Below are 21,966 nucleotides of genomic sequence, written 5' to 3'. Positions count from 1 at the left end.
CTCGTTTATTCAAAACGAGGATATAAGAGCCTTCCAGACCACAGCTCTGCAGTCACTGATGCTGTTAGATAATCTTATGTCCATGTTTTGTAGGAATAAATGATTCTTATAACAGGGGCTGGCTTTTGGGGGAGGGGAGAGTGCAAGGTGGACTATACCAAGAGCCTAACAACAAGTGCTGCTTTTCTTATCCAGCCTGTCATCCATCCTGCAAGACATGCCGTGGCCCTTCTGATTTGGAGTGCTTGACCTGCCATCCCCATGCGACTCTAGCTGGGGGAAGGTGCAGGACTAGCTGCAAGGAAGAGCAGTATCTCAACCTGGTGGGATATTGTGTGGGTAAGTAAGAGGAGATGGTGTGGGTCATACAGCATGATGATTTTTCCGTGGTATTAACCAGCTACCTGAGCACACACCATGAAGAAATCAAAACGCCTGTGGTGTGTAAAATGTCACACAGATGAAAATACCGTGAGGAAGGTCTCCAGTGAGCATGGTATAGAGCAAAGCCACTTGCTGCTACTGCCGTACGTATCTTCTCTAGAGTGGTGGGAAGTTGATTGCAAATGATATAGGGCAGGTAGGGAGGGGGAGCCAAAGCTGTCCTTTGTCTTGCTTGCTGCTGCGTGGTTTGGTGTGAAGACTTGAGATCACATATATGGACCAGTGTGTCTGGGAACCATCAGAGCATACATAGACTTACTAATATCACAATGAGCATGCGCTTAACAATAGGATGGGCTGCAGCTCTGCTCTGCTGAGTGGAGCTGTGCTTGCCTTTGCCAGGCCAAGTGCTTATCTGCATCTCACTCCCGCCTGGGCTTTACAGCACACTGCCTGTCACTGTAGAGCCAAGCCTGGGGGACTCAGAGCCAGGAAGGCTGCTTAGGTCCTGCACAGAGCTTCAGTAAAGCGAGTTAAGGAAACATTTGTGATTCAGAGAAGCAGCATATGGGGCCTAAAGAAAAATTGGCACAGCTAGCATTGCTGTGTGCATTTTTGGGAGGTAATGGGATTTCTGTGTAGGGGTTATACTTTGTGGGTGCTCGGTGCCTGCACTTAAGCCTATCATCAGAAGCCACTGACTGCATTTATCTGTTTAAAAAGAAAAATCTCCTTTAATCCGTCTCACAGACATGTATAAACATATCCTGGGAACTGCTCCAGCAATTTCTGTGCTTTATCAAGCCATTTTTTTTCTTTATCAAAAAAAGATACAGTATGTGAGACTTAATCTAGGCTGAACAGTTCCAAATGAAATAAGGAATCCTGAGAAAAGGGAAAAATGCATTAGACCTAATAAATCCATTGAGAGGCTATTGTTCTCAATTTAATATAGATGATTCTGCTTCAAAGAGACTTCTGTTTGTTTACATATGTGTGTTGGTTTTTTTATGGAAGAACTTGTTTCTTTGCTGCCCACAGATTAGTTTTATGAACCATTGCTTCCTCTTCCTTTTAAACAACAGTTATTATTTTGTCTGCAGAGACGAAGAGAGGAGGAAACAAAGTATCTGAAAATAGGAAAAAATTGTAAAAGTATTTTACAGCTCCTTAGGTATACCCAGGCTGGGGAATCAAGATGTTTCGTACAGTCAGGTAATTGCAATGTGAAAATAATTGAGGTCTCAGCGTAAAGAGCAGTCTCTACCCTGTAAAATTTTAGGGGCTACAACGATACTTATTGATGTCATGTCCACATCATAGCTGTAAGCACTTTATTTCTTCCACCTTATTTTCCCACTGGCATTATGCTTCCTATGAAAAAAAGCCCTGTGGAAATGTGGTCTTCCAAATGTACATTTCATTGGAAAAACTTAGTACCATTTATCATAAACTAGGATTCTTTCAGAGGAGGGTTTACTCTACTGCTTGCTGTGTGCTATGTGCTTTAATCATCCCTTTTAGACTGCTGTTATATGTAATTTTGGCAAGGCGTCATGGAGCAATAAGCCTGCTCCCCAAATCCCAGGTGATTACGTGGATGTCACAGTGCCTGGCAGTAATGAGGAGCAGAAACACAGAGATTGTTGAATCATCTGTGAAGAACCTTGCCTGGCTTTCTGGGCTCCAAAGCAATTGCAATCTGGTGATGCATCCTTTCCTTGCAAACTAACAAGCTTTATTTTGAAGTCCTGTAGGTCATGAACATGGTCCACTGTTTGGAGACTTGTCTTCTCAGAGCAGAAACATGTTTTCAAGGCTTGGTTCACAGTGCCTGGCATCACTGAGTGTCAGTATCGAGTGTTTGGATCTGTGCCCCCAAAACAGGAGAGACTAATTTCTGGGTGCAACGTAGCAAGAGTGTAAGGAGACATGTTTCCTCCTCCAAGCTCTGGCCTTAGTCTTGCTGTGCAATTAGCTTGTGTCAGTCCTGCCTCCAAGAGGCCAGTACAGATACTCCTTGTAAAATAGGAACCTTTAACGTTCACGTGGTCTTGCACATAGGTGCAATGATGTTTCTTTGTCTAACTGAAGTTTTGAAGATCCTCATAGAGGAACATAGTTATTTGTTGCCTTTAAGAAAAAGTTGTGCTTTGGTCTTGAGTCTGCAGCCTGAAGTGTGTTGCTCCTTGTACCAAATTTATGTTCGATGTTTAAGCAAAGGATGTGTGTTGACAGTTCTGCTGAAGATAAAGAGCTCTATATCCAGGTTATAAAATTTCACTCATTCTTCTCATTCAGCACTGATTGAAATTCTAAATTTGCCCTTGCAAGTTATTAATTATCAGTTAAAGAGCAGCTGTCCCATAAAAAAGAACATTAAAACCCCTGACACTTGCATAATATATGATTTGCATCAGGACCTAACAAAGCTTTTTCCTTTGCTTCCCAAAGCAGTATTTTTTCACAATTATCTTCCCATTTATCTCTAATTCCTGGCCCTCCAGGCAGAACTGTGTTACGACTTATAGGGACTGCTGTGCATTATAGCCACCTGTCAAACTTTATGGACCTGCAGGGGAAAATCTTTCATACAGGATGGAGAAAACCAACTGTCACTTGAAACCATTGCCTGTGAATTAATGTTGTTGTTGTACATGTTACCTGAATGAGGATTGGAACATTTGCCTTGTTAATAGAAAAAAGGATCTTGTTTACAGCAGTTTATCAAATAAGCATTTCAAATGTAAGCAGAGGCAAGACAAAATGGCCTCAAGTTTCAAAAGATCAATGAGTTTCCAAGCTCTGGTTCGGGCATGTTGAATTTGTGCCAGTCTTCTTTAAGAGTGCTCAATTGATTCATTTTGGTTTATAGCTAAAGTGCGTGTAGAGGAATATGTTTGTGGCCTTAGCATCCCTTGTTGAGTCTCAGGGCTTCTGTGTGTTTTGTTTACCCAGTCTGAAAACACTCTGATTTCCCTCTCCCTCTTACCCAAGACAACTTTACAGTGACCAGTCTGAAAAATAGCACCATTGCTAAAACTGGTGTCCTGCTCATAAAACCCTGCCCTTATTTTTCTGACTCGAATAAATCATATGCCCGTCTTGAGGTTTCCTTGTTGATCTTGAGGCTTCCTCGTTGATCTTTTCCTGACTCAGTGGAAGGGCAATTAGAAAAAAGCAGAGGGACTGTGCGGTGGCTGAAGCAAGGAGTTTGCAGGCTGAGCCGTCCTTGGGTGCTTGGCTAGGGCCAAAAAGGATGCAGAGGGCTACCAATCAGAATTAGGAGCAAGGGCAGCTGGCAATGAATGAAACTCAAACCACCCACTGGTACAGTATCCCCCAAGGTCCTATCTTAACTTCCAGCTGCAGCTTCCTTGGAAGGGAGCTCCCAGTCCCCATGTTCAGCTGCTCAGGCCCTCGCTTTCTTAGGCTGCGTGCAGCTGCAAAAATGTTCAAAGATAAACCAGAAGGGCTCACTCAGGAGAATGCCTGTAACAAGCCTTTCTGCCTTACTTTTAAAATTCCAGAAGGGACACTCTGACAACAAGAAATACACTCAGCTCCTTGTAAAATTAATGAGCTGTTGCCATACTCTTTAAGAGATGTTGATATCATCACAAAGAGCTGGAGTTTCACTGAGCAGAACAAGAGGAATGTTGGGGGCTTAGCTCCGCTTAGTCACTGACATTCAACCTCCTACAGAAATTAACAGCTGAGCTGCCAGAGGAGGAAGATGCAAGATCATTTCCTACCTTGGTCTGGGCTCATTTGTGCCAGGCACCGTCCAGCTGTTTTTCCCACCTCATGCTGCCTAGAAAAGCTCCCACCCTTTTCAGAAGATGCAGATGGATCCCTGCAAATGTGGTTGCACTTCGCTAAGAGTTCACCCCGCTTGTTGGTGTGACAAATTCCCTTTCAGATCTTTTAAAGGAGAGGCAAAAAACCCCTTCCAACCACCAAATCAAACCAAAAATCCTGGTCAGTGCTAGGTGTCCTTCTGAATCAACCCTACTGATTTTCTTTCTGGATTTACTGTAAGGTACCAGGGAATGTTTGCATGCTGACACACCTGTAAATTGTGTGGTGTCTAAAGTACTGATTTAGAGTAGTACTCTATTGTAAACCTCATACCTTACCTTATAGTACGAAACTTGCATCAGGAAATGTTTTTCTAAAGAGCCCTTAAGAGAGGAGGTATATTTAAGCAATACAAGTGGTTGATTACTTAGCACATGGTGGAACTGAGAGGTAGAAATGCCTCTGGTTTCCTTTATGAGCATTCACAAACACTGTAGAGATGATTTTGTCTCCCCAAGCAGCCACCTTTGTCTTGACAGGCAAGAGAACAATACATAGCAGATACTTTCCACATTGGAAGGGCATTCTTTCCTTTGTTTTCTTTGCCTGCTAAGTGAAAGCTAAAGAGGATGTTGAAGTAAGGGAACTCTGGAAATGGAAATCTGTAATTATATTACACTTTGCAATGCAAGTTGCTTTATGGGAAGATCACTGACAGGTAAGGTGTTTGGGGCGGTTTTGCATCGAGGTGAATTGACAAGGAGGAAATTAAAGCCAGCTGAAAGAGTAGCAGGAAAAAGTTTTGTTTGGACAGTGGGAGGCAAGTCAGTAGTCTCAAAAAGATGAGTAGGGAGGCATTGGGACTATGAGCAAGGTGGTGACATGCTGCCCTGAAGCATCCAGCTTGGATCCGTGAAGGAATCTAACAGAATTAAGTAACTGTGCTGCACTGAACCTGCCACAGAGATGAGATGTGAAGCCTCTGGGAACCCAAAGCCTGCAGGCAGTGACTTGCCTGCTAGCTGAGCTGGAGTGAGGATGGACAGGGAGAAGGCAGAAGCAGGAAACAAACACAGCTGCGCGGTGTCATGGAGGAGCACAAAGGAAGCACTCTGCTGCTGTTAGTCCTCGCTTCAAAGGGAGCCAGCTGTGAAAAATTTAAATAATCTTTTCCAAAACAAAGCGCTTCAGTTCTTCCGTTACTCTCTCACTAGTTCTCCAATGATCTTCAAATTCACCATGAGCCTCAGTTCTGGGTTTTTATTTGGTGGTGTGTGCTCTTTGATCTCCAGGCTTGCAAAGGAACAAAAGAGCGATGGGGCTGATTTATCCTGAAACAGTAGCTGAGAAAAAGAACTCTTCCAATACACAGGAGAAAACATATAGAGGCTATAAAGAGAAAACTGTACTACAACAGCACCTAGTTTTGTAGATACTTGGCTTTTTAAATGTTAGTTTGGGAGAGTCTAGTTATTTACAGTGGATGCTGGTTATTAGGACACCCTGAGTTTTCTCTGTCTCATTTTTGTGCTCTGTTTATGGAACCTAATCAAACAGGGAGTTTGATTACTTATTCTATCTAGCCAGAGCTCTTTATTAGAGAGCACTGACTCCAGCAAGAAATTAAACTGGAGCAGTATTATTTTAGCAATAATGGGAGTTGACGTATTGCCAGGTAGACGTGGAAGCATGAGAAACTAATTTGATTTATGTTCATTTTATTGAATATTAAGTGTGTAAAACTCTTCATCCCACCTCCAGCCCTGTGCATACAAATTACATATGGTGCTCAGGGCCTTGTGGATGCTATCTTACTCCTTGCTCCTCGATGGGCTGTGTGTGATCTTTTCTGGCTTCAGTGAGGCTACAGATAGATGGCAGGTCTTCCCACTCTGATGCCAGGGCAGGTTTGGGATCTTTGGGTGTGAGGATTTATGGGACGATCCCTTGGGATGCCTTTGGTATTGAGTTCTTCTCCTGTGCAGTCAGAAGCTGCAGCACAGTAACTTCTGTCAGCTATAACCCCTCTAAGGAGGTTTTGAGGTTTGTCACTGAGTTTGGGAGCATGACCTTGTGTGCTGCTTTGCTCTTCTTGCCACTGTCCTGACAGCGATGGATTGAGATCCTACAGGGTGACTGTCTTAGGCGTAGTGTTTCTTCTCACACACATTTACCTCCCCTCTGGCTGTTCATTTCCCATCTGCAAGGTTGAGAGTGGGGGGCAGAAACTACATAGATGATATATCCTGTAAAGTCAAGAGGCAGAGGCAGCTGCTTTAAGGACCTTGAATGCCTGCATGCAGTCAGAATGGCATTCATTTCTGAGCTGCATCTGTGCTTTTCCACCGGTGTTTAGTGAGAATCGTCTGTTTGTAACATATAGGAAAAATAAGGTTAGGGTTAGACTCCAGTCACTACTACATTCTTACAGGTATGGATACAGAATTCCCCCGGACTCCGATGTGAGCCTGTCTTCAGCTTGTAAAATTAGATTGCCTGACAATCTGTAGTAATGCTGTCACAAGAGACAAAAGACAGAAAGTTGAACCTTCAGTAGAAATCTGACAAGAGGCCAGGTACTCAAATCAAGCCTCATTATTACATTTCTTTCAAGACAGTCGTCATTTCCTTTATAATTTTCTGAATTACCATAATGGGGATTAATTTGGCTTCCAGGTTGCCTTACACTGCACTGTTGTACATACAAAAGGCTTGTTGTAAAACCTTTTAAAGCACCCCAGTTCAGGCAGAGGTCAGGAGACACAAGCTTGTGTGCTGCTGGGGAGGAATGAAACAAGGAGAAGGTTCTGAGGCACTCTCATGCAACTCTAAATGCCGCTCTTGGCTGGGCTTTGAGGTCTGCAGTGGCCTCTCCAGGGTATGGATGTCTCGTTTGTGTGGGAAAATCTGAACGGTAACAACCACAGGAGAAGGTCATACAACTGTACAGGGTGTGCTCTTCATTTTTCCGTGGGGGGAGCAAAGGGAGGTGACCGCCTACAGCTTCCAGCACAGTTTGCTAAAGGTAAACCTGTAGGTAGAAGCACCTAAAATCAGAGAAGGGTTTGGGGAAAGCAAAGAGCTTTGAACTGGCTTTGTACAAAGCCTTCCCAAACTCCCCGAGGGATGGGAAAGGGGATGCTTGAATGGGGCAGCAGAGATGCAGGGAATGTGGTTGCTGAGGAAAAGTGAAAATGTTGGGATGCTGAGCAAGAGCACAAGACGGGGATGAGGGCAAGACGAAGGGAATGCTCATTGAATGTGGCAGTTTCTGGTTCTGTCTCGTGCAGACATCTGGAAGTGCAGTGATCCCAACCCTTGTGCACCAGAGAGCAAGAAGGGGCTCTGAAAGTTACATCCCCAATGTCTTCCTTGAGTTCTCAGCAATGTGTTTGCCCTTAGCCATCCTGTTTTATCCTTCTGTGATCACAGTGTCCGTTATTCCTTGCTTCCTTTAGACTGCCACCCCCTGTGCCATCAGTGTGTGGCCAACCTGCAGGACACCGGCAGCATCTGTCTGAAGTGCCAGAACACCCGTCACCTGCTCCTGCAGGATCACTGCATCCCTGACTGTCCAGTGGGATACTATGCAGAGAATGGTGCCTGCAAAAGTGAGTAGTCCCTACATGTACCTCAAGTAACTGCGAGGGACCACGTGGATCCTTGCAAGATGTTCCATGAAATGGTTCCTATTTAGTAGAGAGGCTTTGTCTAGCTGGCAGGACACTGCCCTGGGAGCTGGAGAGGTCCTTCCTGGCTATTAACTCTGCCAGCTGGCTGGAAGCACTCTCTCCTTGCTCCCCCCGGTCTGTGTCTGCTTTCAGACTGGGAGTTCTTTGAGGCAGACGGTGCTGTGCTGTCCCGAGCACATGCTGAGGCTACTGGGACCTAGCCCACTGTTACAATACGATTAGTAAGTCTAATGAGTAACAGACAGCAGTCTGCTTGTGAGGGGGAGGTGAAGGTGAGTTTTTGTCTTTCTCTCTGGTAAATCCTGTCTCTCAAAGGTGGTGGCACAGAGAACAGCGTGACAGTACACTGTCATATGTAGGGTGGATATTCTGAGATCACTCCTGGGAAGAGGTAGGCTTCTTAAGCACAGCAAAGGACAACTTCAAACAGAGACTTTCCGTGTGCCCATTGCCAAGTCTTCAATTTGCGTGCTACCAGCACACTTCTGGGATGCTGACACTTGAAAATGTTTTCTGGATATGTGCTGTGAAGGGCTGTGCTACTTCTGCTCACAGAAGGCAGAACACCTGCTGGTAGCAACTTCTCAGGACATTTTGCAACCTGAGCTGGAACACCATCCTAGCTGAGGTCTCTCATTGAGAATTGTCTTGCTGCAGTAACGGTCCAAAAGGCAATCACTCGTAGCAGCTTCTAAAACAAAAAGCCAGTTCATTCAGCCTTTTGGGCTGGCATGATGGATGCAGCCCTCCAGCTGCAGGGGTGAAGCTGCACTGATAGCATGTTTTATTCTCCGGCCTTCTGTGCCTTCACCTATCCCTGGATCTCTTCCAGTTTTTGTTGCTGATGTGGTTTCATGTTCCAGTCATTGTCTGCGCTGCTTTATATTTCTTGGACTCTTAGAAGGAAGTAGGTTGCTTTTCCTTGTTACGTGGCTGACAGAGACATGTTAAAGCCCAATGCATCTTATGCTGAGCAGAGGGTACTGCAGTTTATTTTAAGAGAAAGAAATCCAGACAAGGAAGTCTGCACATTAAGAGGTACGTGCTCCCTTTGTAGGAAGTGGCATTTCCTAATCCAGCCTTAACAACTGATGGTTAATGCTTCAAAGCTTCTCTCAGGCACTCAGGGATCTGTGTATTAATATACCTGTTTTTGACAAATGAAATCTCAGAGACATATGAAATATACTCTGTGTCATTTAATTGGAAAGACCCCCAGAAGAGATATTTTGCCTTCCTGGAAATTTAAGCCTAGGGATACTATTTCTTCCCTTTGGTATAAAGGTTTCATTTAAAAGAAGTTTTGCATTATTCAAATGTGTCAAAGCTCGTATTGCATTTTATGCTAGCTTTCAAGATCTCCAGCACAGCATAATGCAGTCACTTGTCTGATTTCTTTGCTCATTTTCAGTCATGATTAATGTGGGCCGATAGGTGTAATGATGGCATCAGTCTTTAGGTAAAGGCCTATCAAGAAATAAAGCAGACTAATAATTTTATAAGTATGTACCCCCTTTGGAGAAATTAATAGGATGCATGGGCCTCCTCCACTGTGGTGTTTTAAATCTCTTCAGTCAGACTAAGAAGCCCAAGAAGTGAGAGACAAAGGGCTGGAAAGGCAGCAGGGAAAGAAAAGGAGCACAGTGGCATAAAAATATCTCTTAAAAAATGCAGGGGAAGAAAAAGACAGTGATGTGCTTCCTTCCTCGAGGCAGTCAGTGGGATCGCTGGCTATGAAGAATTGCAGAAGGATCTTGTAAGACTGAGAGTCTGGGCAGTAAAGCAAGGGGTGGAAGTTTGGTGTAGGCAGATACAGGGATACACGGTTCCAACCTCCCGTACAGAACGATGGCATCCTTGCTGTGCGCTTGAAGGAATGATCAGTCAGTCTGTGAAAGTGGCATCCCAGTGTTCAGCAATGCTGAAAAAGCCCATCAAATGTTAGGCACTAGTACAAAAGGAAAGAGGAACAGAAGAATTTGTTCTGCTGCTGTCTAAAGGAGCTGCGTGCTGTGAGTCATTCTGCCGTCTAAAAGGGAAGGGCAGAAGAATGTGGGGAATTAAGGGCTTTTGTACAGTGAGCAACTGAGTAAACTGCAGTGCTTCAGCCTGAAAAACAGGAGACCTTAGGAGGGAGGAAATATGACAAAGTCATGAGTGAAACAGAGAGGGGGTGTGTAGAGATTGACTGTTCTCTGTCAGCGTTGCTTCTTGGAATAGGTAGCAGCTGTGCAACTCCTGCCAAAGGGATGGATGTAAATCTTCAGGGAGATGTGGAGCTGTCAGAAAAGCACTAGATGGTTCCTAAATAGACAAAGCATGTCAGGCTCAGGAAGATCTGACCTGAAACTAGTTGAGCAAGAGCATGAGAGGGACTGAGACATTCTTGCCCTTTTTTTACTCTTTTCTAATAGACAGGTCTTGGCTGGATCCTGTAGGATTATCCTTAAGGAGAAGGGAAGGTTGAAGAGAAGAGGGATGGGTAAAAAGAGAGAGAGGAGCGGAGAGGAGCGAGCTAGCGTGTGTGGTGCACAGAGCATAAATAAAGCCATTTATCTGTCAAGGGTGGGTTGCTTGTGTTTCTGCTCCTGAGTGCTGCACACCAGTAAGGACTTAGGCTTAGTAGGAACTTTTGGTACTTGATATCACCATGCTCAGTCTCTGAGGGTGCTTCTGCTGACTCTTGTGAAACTTGCTTGAAGATCTGCTTTTGCTTGAACAGAAACACTTGTTCTTGCTGTCCCTGCAGGGTGCCACCCCTCGTGTAAAACCTGCACCGGCGGGGATGCTTTTTCCTGCTCTTCCTGCAACACCAGCCTGGTTCTCTCCCACACCAGCATGTGTGTGCCCGTCTGCTCTCCAGGATACTACAGGGATGACAGGCAGACCTGCAGACGTGAGTGTCTGTCTCCAAGCCATCTCTGCTTTCCCCAATGTATTCACCGACATGTCTTTTCTTGTTCCTTTGCTTACTGTTGCTCTTGCCAGGAAGAGAAAGATTTCAAGTGCCTAAAAAATCAATGTGAGTTGACAGAGGTGATTAGCCACCTTAGAGACAGAGCCTACAGCATGGTTTAAGCCTGAACACAGTTGCATTTTTGTTGCCGACTTCAAAGACAAGAGGCTTTGGGCCCCATAGTAAAAATCTGCAGGAGAGTTAATGTAGTCTTCCTTCTTAAGTTGTCTAGGTGGTACACAGAGAAATGGCTGAAACTACTGGTGGATTCTGGGCTTTGTGAAAACTTGACAAGTTTAGACCAGCTTTAATCAATTCTTACTAAGGCAAACCCTCTCCCCACTGCACTGCCTGCCAGTACCTGCCATAGAAGCCGTATTAAGGCTGTAGTGTTTACGTTACATTTTCCCACATGTGAAACCTCGGTAGAAACAAGATACAGCATGGTAGGCACAGCCCCAGCTGGCTTGGGCTGTGGTATTTTTACCTTCTAATGATCTGATGCAGTTGATCTGGTGTTAAGTCCAGTAATGTTTTATCCTACTCCTGCTACACCTTGTGAATCTCTTTTCCTTTGTTGTTCTGTGTTCACTCTGGCTGTGACATCAGTTGGGTTATTCCTCACGTAATTATTGGGCTTGATGTTCCAAAATGCAAAATGCTATGGCCCAGAGACATTAAAAGTATGAAAAAAAGCTGCTTGAATTGATCTGCTCTAATACACTCACCTAAAACTTAATGAGTGCTCAAGTGATTTGGTTGCTGTGAACCTGAACGCTGAGATTTGTTAAGTCCTGTATTACCCTGATTTAAATTATCCTGATTTATGATAAAGTCACTCTTGCATTGCACTGAGATTAGGTATTATCATCCTATCTAGACCCAATTTCTTTACTGATGAGGTCCTATAGGAGGAAACTGATATGGTTGTCATCTTTACCGGCCTTTTGTTGAATGTATGGTTCTCCTGAAACTATTATTTCCATCTTAGTCGCAGAACTGGAGACACCTTGCATAAGTTCAAGGAAATAGGTACCATTCTTCCATTGACAGAAAAAAAGGCTATTCAATAATAATGAATAAAGGAAAGTAGTAAAAATGATCAATTAAAAAAAAGGAATCATGGGATTCATGGCTAGTTTCCTAAAAGCTCTACAAGGTATTCACTCTTCTGTCCTGCAATGTGGATTCTCTTACTGCTAACTACACATACCTTCCTAATTAAAATGCCCTTTTCTAATGAAAACTTGCTTATTGATAGCTCTTCCCTCGGGACATGATGGTAGAAGTGGAATGTTCCTGAGATCTGTACCCTTTCGGAATTTGGTTCAGTGGCTCAAACGCAAATAGATTTTTGCAAGCAAATTCAACTACTCTAATCTCCTTATTGCAAATGGCTTTTTAAGAAGTGTATGTAATCCTTGTGGCAGGAGGCTCAAGGCAAAGTGTGTTTGGTGCATTGGATTTTTGTCATTCCAAGTGTCACTTGTGCCTTTTCAAGTGAAGTACTGCTGATAAGCTGTGTAGATTTAAACTGTCCCCGGCTGCTGGAAAACTACCGCTTACAGGTAATGAATATTGTTTAAACGGAGGTTGGCTGTTAGGCTGAGAAAATTTGGGCTCTCTTCAACATTTATTTTAGTCACGTTGCACTTTTGAGGAACTCTGGTTTGGAATGAAGTTCTGAGAGATGCTGAGTGCATGTATGGACTCTCAGTGATATTTTTAAACTCAGTGAAATACTGGCCGAGGAACAATGCAAAGCTTAACAAGTTCTTCATGGGTTTAAAAATGCAGATATGGAGTCATGCTGATAAAACAAGCAGACAGGATTGCTTTCAAATACCATTTTTGCTTACTATTCTGGTGTGCCTCCGTGGGTAACCTAGTTTCTATAGATTTAGACCTCATGTGGAGTGTTTCACCATACTGTTAATAGCTGGCTTTTTGTAGCACTTGCAAATAGTAATTTTTCCATGTAGTGTTCTTAGATGAAGTGAAATCAGGCTGGCACCAGAGCACCTAAAAACAGCTGCTAGATTCTTTAGATAAACATTTTGTTAGAAATCATTTGTACCTCAATAAAATATGGAATTTCTGTGACTATTTTTAGGTGAGCTTAAACAAGTAAGCATTTTGAAGGGCACGGGGCTGTTGCTTCAATGAGAGTAGTGAGGGTATTTTCGAATTTACTTCAGTGGTTTGAGTTCTTGTGGTTATAAAACTCTGCCTTGAATTAAAAGCAAATTGAACTGGATTTCCATAGTTAGCCTATCACTAAATTAGCATTTCACATTTGGGATATCAGCAACATGTTGGTATTTAGCATGTGAACTGTGGTTGCACTAAATCCTATGACAGGTTTTCTTTGCTTTTTTCCATTAAAAAATGGCCAGCTATGCTTTATTATGTCATTTAAACATTTGGGGCTGTGTTTGCAGAGCTTTTTTTTTCTGATTTATCATACGTATTGATAAGAATTGATCTTAGGTAAAGATTCTGACTCTATATGGATTTAGTGACACTCGGGTAGTTGGCTGGGAATTTAGCAGTCCCTTTTGCTTACACCATCATTGTACCTGCTAGCAGGGTAGTTACACTTTGTATAAAGCAGACATGTGAACCTCCACAAGTTTTCTGCATAGTATTTTTGTAACGATTCATCTCACCAGGATCAGGGCGAGCTTTTCAGTGCATAGGCAAAGGACTAGGAAATATTTTTTGGTCTTTCATAGCACATTGGTATTAAATCTTTTGCTGTAAATTATCTAAGAGCTCTGACATCAGCATGGAGTACACTTGGTTGTTAGTACAGCCTCCTAAGAAGTTCAGAGCCTGGACATCAAAGAGGTGAGTTGAAATATTTTGAGCCTCTGGACTTTGATCCTAGATTCAGTAAATTCCTGAATTATTTTTTCCTGGCATCTTTATTTGCTCCCTACAGCTCTAAGATTTTACATTGTGTGCAAATAAAAAGGTGGAAGCATTAAGTGAAATTAAAGGGGCCTTTGGTCCCAGCAAGGGTTGCTGGATTGCAGCAGTCTGCTATGGTCTCCAAATCTGTGCATTTATGAGTTGAGTCTGGAATAATATGAAAGACAGGTTGCTTAAAGACAAGAAAAACAGACAGGGAAAGCTCTTACGCAGGGATTTGAATTCAAGGTCAGTGTTTTACCCCAACTTGTCCAGAGGAAAGTAAGAAGCAGCGTGAGGAGACATAACAGTCTATTCCAAATGGAAGGAGGCTTTTTCCAGCCTTTTTCCAGCCTTTCCTGTGAAAAGAAACAGAAGACGCAAAACCTCTGAAGTCACCACAGGTGTCTCTCGAAGAGGAGTAGCAAGGCTATGGGATAATACCGTTTTTATTTGTACAGTTGGCTGGTGCATCAGTAATTACAGTTATTTTCTTTGTCTTTGTGTTTCCACAGCTTGCAACAGCCAGTGCCTGAGCTGTGAATCAGCAGCCGGCTGTACGTCTTGCAGAGATCCAGCTAAGGTCCTGTTGTTTGGAGAATGCCAGTATGAGAGCTGTGCTCAGCAGTATTATCTGGATTTTTCCAGCAAGACTTGCAGAGGTGAAAAATACATTGCTGGTTTAAAGGAAAAAAAAAAAAAAAAAATTGCAATTGCCTTGTCTAATAATCCGTTACATTGCAGAATGATCTGTGCAGGTGGCCTGCTTTAAAAAGCATGTATGGGGAGGGGGAGTTGTTCAGTGACAGATTACTTGTAAGGTTTTTACAGTTTTTTCCCTTTTTTTGGCAGTCTGCTGTCACATACTTCAGCCTTTCAGTAAAACAAGATTATGGCAAATCCTTCCCTTGTAAATGATTTAGTAAGTGAGCCAGCAAACTTCAAGGGTCAGGTCCAGCAATTCATTTAGTCATGGGTCAGCTGAATAACGAGTCGGCTTACCAGGCTAAGTCTTTGCTAGAGTGCTGAGAGGGCCTTGTGTACTTACCAGCTTCTCTCTGTCTTATTAAATACTGCATCACTGGGTGACGGCAGAAACAACAGTTTGGAATGATTTAAAAGACACATGACTTGAAAGATTTCCAGAATTCCCAAGGACAGTGTTCCATAATGGAAAGAAGTGAGAATAACATGGTTTTATTGTGGCTAGCACCACTAAGACCAGGATATAATAGAAATGGCTTGTTCAGCTGGCTCCCTCAGCATTTGAACCTAGCTTACCTGAGTAGCATCTGTCTCCTTAACGTTGCGCTGCTTCGGAGAGGTGACACTCTGCTTTTTAGGGTGCTGGAATGAGGCAGGACTCTTGTCCTGGCTTTGTCTTGGACGTGCTGCATGGACTGGAGTAGTTCAGATCACCTCAATGGGTCCATGTTTCCCCTCTCGCTCTTGCCCATGTTTTCTGTCTCATCAGCCAAGTGTGCCTGTCATTAATTGCTGATCCAGACTGTCTAAGTGCCACCAAGAAACAAACAGTAGTGTCAGTAGCCTGAGTATTCCTTGGGCACCTGTGCGTGGTTGGGACTCTAGAGGGGAGATAGCATAAGGGCAAGTGAAGGCAGATCTGATCCCGGCGTGTTTCTGGCCAGTGAACTTGCCAGAGGGGCATTTGGACTGTGAGGAACAACAATTTAATTTTCTTTTGGTCAAAGCAATTTGAAGGCATGAGATGGATGAAGTGGGGTGGATAATTGCTGTTAATGAGCAACAAACTCGGTGTTGGCAAAAAAGGAGCGCTGCTACTTACCGGGTAAAAGACTTTATGGGCAGCAAAACTGCTAGCGTTAGCAGGTCTGAATGCTGAACGAGAGCCAAGCTTGCTCAAATTGACATAATTAGAGCATGTTAAGTCCAAGAAGGGGAAAAAAAGCCACCCAACCATCTTGAGTTGTAGTAAGTCACTTAATACAAATCATGCTTTCTTTTTTCTTTGTATCTTTTTAACAGTTTTTACTGTGCACTTTTCTACCAGGACTTATATTTTCATAGCTTGATAGCTTGCAGACCCCAAGAAAAGCCCAGAAAGGGCTGCCCTGCATTGACTTTTTTCTTCCAGAGTGTGACTGGAGCTGTAACGCTTGTAAAGGTCCCCAGAGGACTGACTGCCTGCAGTGTATGGAAGGCTACGTTCTCCATGAAGGAGCTTGTGTGGAACAGTGCCCTGCAGCTTTCTACAAGGATTCAGACACATGCCAGAGTGAGTTCTTCTTGAGCGTTACTTCTAATCACTGCTGCCAACACGTTTCCCTGTTGTTTCCAATTTGTGTACGTCTTCTTGCATTTAGAAGGCACGCTCTAGCTTCAGATCTCTCGCTGCCCTCCTTCTCGTGGGGTGTTACAACACAGTGCAGGAAGCAGGTGAATGCGGTGCTGAGCTGAACTCTTTACATATGACTTTCAGGGTGTGAGCAACATTGCCTTCAGTGTCGCCAGCCAGACGAGTGCAGCCTTTGTGAAACCCCGTTTTTCCTCCTGGACACTCATTGTGTTCATAAATGTGGGAAGCGATATTATGCAGACGATGCACAGCGAAAGTGCGCAGGTAAGCAAAGTGAGCATGGTGTGGTGGAGAGGGACCAGGGTTGTAGCCTGTGCTCTATACACTGCTTTTTCTCTGCTGAGGTGAACAGGTATTGCCTAGATGCTGTGTTAAACTGGCTATTGAGGTGATGCAGTTACCTGAGAATTAGATAACAGGCTATATCTGCATTTAGATGTGCCTAATTCAGAAGGAACGAGATTCAGCGTAGATGGCTGCTGGTGTGTGTGTATGTGTGTACACACTGTATATAAAAAAACCAGGTATTAGAATCACATTTTTGGAAAGGTTTCCGTTGTATGGAACATCTCCTTTATGAGAAAAGGCTGAGATAGTTGAGCCTGTTTAGCCTGGAGGTGACTGAGCAGGGATCTTATCAATGTCTACAAATATCTTAAGGGCGAGTGTCAGGAGGATGGGGCCAGGCTCTTTTCAGTGATGCCCAGCAACAGGACAAGGGGCACAAACTGCAGCACAGGGAGCTCCAGCTGAATGTGAGGAAAAACTTCTTTACTGTGAGTGTGACAGAGCACTGGGACAGGCTGCCCAGAGAGGCTGCGGGGTCTCCTCTGGAGACATTCAAAACCCACCTGGACGTGGATTCTGTGCAGCCTGCTCTAGAGGAGAACCTGCTTTAGCAGGGCGTTGGGCTAGATGATCTCCAGAGGTCCCTTCCAACCCCAACCATTCTGTGAGTCTGTGTATTTGTGGGTTAACATGTAGAACTTCAATGTGTATTTGGAGTGTATTTTTTTCAAATGGGTGTAACAGGTACTTAAATAAATGTTTCTTCCATTTGGAAGATCATCTCAGGTTCTCTGTAGCCAATGGAAACAGCAGTCAAATGAGGAAGGAACTTCTTAACAACTCTTTTATCTCAACTTTTTGATAATTGTCGTCAGGTGGGTAGGACACAAAGAGGAGTGGTGTTGCTGTTCTGACCCCCGGGGACAGCTCTGCGCACCAGTGGCTGCATTGGTTTTGCAGTGTCTCAGTGAGGTTGTACTTTCCATCCAATTCAGCTTGTCCTCCTGGATGCTTGGAGTGTGACAGTGACAGCCTGTGCCACCTCTGTGACAGCACCATGTTTCTGAAGAATAAGATTTGCGTTTCTGCCTGTGGCCAAGGTTTCTATGGCAATATGTGGACCAGAGAGTGTGAAGAAGGTGAGTGTCTCTCACAATAAAGCACCCAAGCTGGCAGGCTTCCAGCAGATTTTAAGGCCAGAGGTAGTGTTCATTCAGTGGCACTTTTGGAATTCAGTTTGGTGCAGTTTCGTGTTGACTGCTGAAAGTTGGTGGCTATTTTTCACCACCTTTTTTGTTTCATAAAAAAATGTATGTGTAAATTAAAATTTAAATTTTAAATAAATAAAAAATATTTTTTATTTATTTATTTATTATAAAATTTTTTTAAAAAGCATGTAAGTGGTTTTCTAAGTGATGTTACCTACTTAGGTGTGGAGGCACATTTTTCCAATCACAGTGTCATTTATCATCAATGTAAACCAAATTTAAAAATATCTTGGGGGAAATCCCTCACTAAATCAACTGTAGTAATTATGTTTTGTTCTAAATGAAGCTTTACTAGTCCATCTGCAGGGCAGGCCAATGTATGTTGGCTTTGAGTTCTATTATGGGGAACTCAAGATGGGAAGTGACTTGCCGAAGCCTCTCAAAATCATAGCGGGGATTGAGATGGATTGCAGTTCTTCTTGAGGTAGTGGTTGCCCACCTAGGTCAGGAATGAACAGGGCGTTATGAGGATCTGGTCTGTTATCCAAAACATGGTAGTGACAGGCAGGAAGCTCACAAAGCCCATGGCTGTAATTCATTCACTTTTCCCTTCTTTCTTTTTAGCCAGCAAGCATCCACCAAGCTTCCATGTGAACAGTACCCTCACAGTAGGAATCGGTGGCATGAAGCCCTTAGACCTCTCCTTACTGAGGGTGTGTGATCTGGATGGTGACACAGGACGGCTCTTGTTCCATATCGACAGCCCTCCCTCCAACGGCAGGCTGGTGATGCTGGGGAAGGGGGAAGGGGTGCAGCTGAGCGAAGGTGACCGCTTCAGCTGCAAGGATTTGAAGGAGAAGAGAGTCCACTTTGTGCACAGCAAAGAGAAATCCAGGTGACTCTGTTGACACTTTTCTCAGAGTTCTTGCCTTAAAAAAAAAAAACTTATCTTGAGAGCAGGTATTTCCTTGTTCCTTGGAAACCTCCTTACAGTGAAGCACATTTCTTACTGCTGTTAAAGAAATTACTAACGCACTTACACAGTACCATAGTATAAATGATGGTGCAAAACTTCTCTGTTATGGTCTAAGAGGTCACTGTGATCCGGCTAGCAAAACTGTTGTGCTTTGGGGGTGCAGGAGCATGTCTCATCTTTAGGATACTCTGCCATGGGTTTAAAACTGGCGTATTATCTGTTTCTTACAACAGTTTCTCGATACTGTCAGGAAGATGCTCAAATGATGTCACCACTCTGCTCTGCAGCATAATCTGCATTCAGCCATTACTGCTTTGCCTGCAATGTGAGCTCTGTTAGTGTCCTGGGATAATTAGCGGTGATTAGTAGCTGGCAACATTCACACTGCAAGCGTGTTGCAAGGAAGCAGGTTTTTTCTGCTGCCAGGCATAATCCTGCCAAATTTCACACTTGATTTACATCACCATAAAGCCTTGGGAACTAGACTGATACCAGTGGAATTGTTCATCTTTCTGCCTGTATATATTAGGGTGTTCTTTGATACGTTGTTTTCAAGAAGACTCTCAGGGTGTCCTGATGCCAAGGGTTAGCTCATGTTTACTTGACTTAAGGCACGTGTTTCTGTAGCATGCTTTATTTTTTATTTTTTTTTATCTGCCCGGTAGTCACAATGAAATGTCTGGATCTTGTCTTGAGAAGCATAGCTACGTTACGTTCAAGGTTATTGGGTGGCATTATCGAAAAATAAATAGGAAGCAATAATACTGTAAAGTGGGAGCTTCTGTTCCGAAGCCAATAAGTGACATTTTTCTTCAGCCACAAAGAGCTGACATTTAGAATTGGTACTTTGTCTTGGAGATTCCATCCTATGTGGGTAACATTAGTGAAAGGGAAATGAGGGTATATTATTACACAGTTATAGGTATTTTATTACATGTTGTGACTGTTGTGAATCTTCAGAAAAAAATACCATAAAAACGTAATTGAAAAATCTTGAGCTAAAGCTTCTGTCACTAAGCTAGTCATTTTTACTGAATATATATTTTTATCATTATTGAGTCCTGCAAGAGCACTTCATTAATTTATATTATCCTGTATTCTGGCTTGTTGGGGACTTGTTTAGGAAAGGACAGTTTTCCTTGAAGGTCAGCGATCAACAGTTCTTCTCCCATCCTGAGGTGGTCAACATTCAAGCATTTTCAACACAGGTAATGTAAGAAAGCTGGGAAAGAACCACAAATTTGGTACCATTTGGAGCCCTGGTTTCTTGCAGTGATAACAAAGGAGCTGGGCAGAACTAGAGCTGGAGTTCAGGTCAGGCGAATTAGACTCAACTCTCACTTAGTAAAAAGTCATTTGGAAGAGCTGGACTTGAGGTAAGTGACTGGAGAAGCTGGCCCATGTCGTTTTGCTTGTGTGGGGAACTGTAGCTGTGCAGTCAGAGGACAATTATCACTGAGGGCTAAGGAGTCCCTGCTGTTCCAATTGTCCTTTGGATCTGCGGATGGTCTAGCTCAGTCTCTTACTGCGGGGCACTTGAATGGTGATTGATCCCTATGGTAGGGATGCCTTGGCAGTCAAGGGCGTTTACTTAGATGCTCTGTTCTAGGACAGTTGGGAATTAAATCAGCTTGAGCTATTTAAAGTGTGTCTCTTAAACTGCTCAACACTTTTAGGCAGGTTGATGGTGCTGTGAAGCCTCCATGTCTCTCATATTATTGTTGTTTAAAGCCTGTAGCATGATATTGGGGAGGGGCTCACCCAAGAGATGGTATCAGGCAGTACGTTTGTGACCTGTTTTCATAAGGGTAGGCTCTCTCATAGGCAAGGTGTGAAGAGATGTGCAAGATATGCATTAAGGGAGAGGGCACAGCCTTACAGAAAGGGCGAGTTGTCCAAGCTCAGCCTAGCTGTATGTGTCATGTCAGCCTGTCAGCAGGTCATATCATCACATCCCTCCAGACAGGCTTTGGTTACCCCTCCAGCTACAGGTGTTCCTCTGATGGAGCTGCCAGCACAGTGGGTGTGCTGAAGCTGCCCAGCCCAGCTTCCCAGTTGCTGCTGGTCATGCTGGTAGCCACCTCACCGTGGACTCACTTTAACAGGGTCCATGTTTCCAGGGAGGCTTTGCAGCTTGCACTGAACTTTTTCCATAGTCAAACTGTCTAGTTGAAAGCTCAGTCAGATAGCTTTGCTTGAACGGAGCTTGTTGTGGCTACTTGGCATATGCTAGCAGAATAAAGAGACTTGAAGCGGCAAATGAGAGTCTGCTACACTTAATGCCTGTATACGTTCTCAGAGGGGCATTAAATAGCTTGATAAAACTGTAACTGGAAATCTGGTGATAATCCTTACTCTTTTAGTGCTGAATCCTTCCTGCCTACAAACCTGACTCAGTGTCCATCCTCACAACGAGTCATTTAAGAATTGCATTTCTTTCAATCATTGCAGTAGTGGATGGGTTTGTGTCTGAAAAGGTGCTTGTGCTGTTCTGTGCTGCACTCTGAGTGCAGTAGGAATGTAGCCAGCAGCTCAAAAACATGGTGAGCTACTGACTTGCTCACTGCATACCTTGCTGGGGGCCTGGGAGGGGTCTCCAGTTTAATGTATGTAGTGTTCCTTATAGGAAACAACTAAGGTGCATAATTTCTGTGGTTCTCTGACACTCTTGAGACTTTGTGCTGCTTGCTTTTTTTCTGGATTGGGATCCTAGAGAGGTGGTAGCTTCAGAGTTAGGAATTACTTTTTTTTTTTTTTTAATTGCACTTTTGTCGCTTTTAATCATTATATTCCATATTAGTCATTCTGTAACTTCTGGAAATTAGAAGTGTTCTAGTTTGTCCTTCAGCGTAAGACAAACTGTGGATTGTGATCCTGTTGTGTGTATATTGATTCTGGCTGGTGCTGAAATCTTTGCTCAGTCTAATCTCTTGTTTACCTCAGTAGGATGTTCACCTAAATAAGAGCTGCAGTCACTGCCCCAGAATACATGAGTGAGGTTTAATAACAGGAATTTTGCCTGCTGATCCTTAATAACCCTGATAAGTTGTACACGGGTGAGATGGCAGCAGTTAGCTCCCTGATGAATGTTCCCAGGGCTTTGACTTTGTCCCTGCAGGATCACCTCCCTCCTGAGGCAAGGTATTAGCAATGGCAAATGATGTTTACTGGGATCAGTAGAGACTGCAGATTTAAACTTTCTTGAGGATGAAGAACTAGAGAACTAATGTAAACCAACAGAAATGTGGACTCTAGCTGATCTTCATTCTGAGCTGAGTAAAGCTGTGTGGAGTCTTTGAAAATAAAGAAATAATGATGCTGACGACACCCAGTTTTGCTGTCTTTGAGATGGACTTTATCAGTTTGAGATGAGCAGAACATCCTTCACTGTTAGTTGATTGACTTATTTC

The 21,966-nt window shown here is 43.5% G+C and overlaps 1 protein-coding gene across 1 annotated transcript in view; it reads left to right on the top strand.

The window, feature by feature from the left end:
- Positions 1 to 21,966, top strand: part of FRAS1 (Fraser extracellular matrix complex subunit 1) — a 173,629-nt gene that overhangs the window by 96,999 nt on the left and 54,664 nt on the right. The window contains exons 19-27 of the mRNA XM_055706880.1: positions 196 to 339; positions 7,644 to 7,796; positions 10,627 to 10,773; positions 14,262 to 14,408; positions 15,863 to 16,003; positions 16,208 to 16,348; positions 17,368 to 17,511; positions 18,205 to 18,475; positions 19,680 to 19,764. Of these exons, the coding sequence (XP_055562855.1) occupies positions 196 to 339; positions 7,644 to 7,796; positions 10,627 to 10,773; positions 14,262 to 14,408; positions 15,863 to 16,003; positions 16,208 to 16,348; positions 17,368 to 17,511; positions 18,205 to 18,475; positions 19,680 to 19,764 (1,373 nt within the window). The remainder of the gene's footprint in view (positions 1 to 195; positions 340 to 7,643; positions 7,797 to 10,626; positions 10,774 to 14,261; positions 14,409 to 15,862; positions 16,004 to 16,207; positions 16,349 to 17,367; positions 17,512 to 18,204; positions 18,476 to 19,679; positions 19,765 to 21,966) is intronic.

Source organism: Falco cherrug, chromosome 1 (genome assembly GCF_023634085.1).
Source record: "Falco cherrug isolate bFalChe1 chromosome 1, bFalChe1.pri, whole genome shotgun sequence".
Lineage (NCBI taxonomy): Eukaryota > Metazoa > Chordata > Aves > Falconiformes > Falconidae > Falco > Falco cherrug.
Note: the sequence above shows the minus strand (reverse complement) of the source record. Positions and strands in the feature narration are given on the sequence as shown.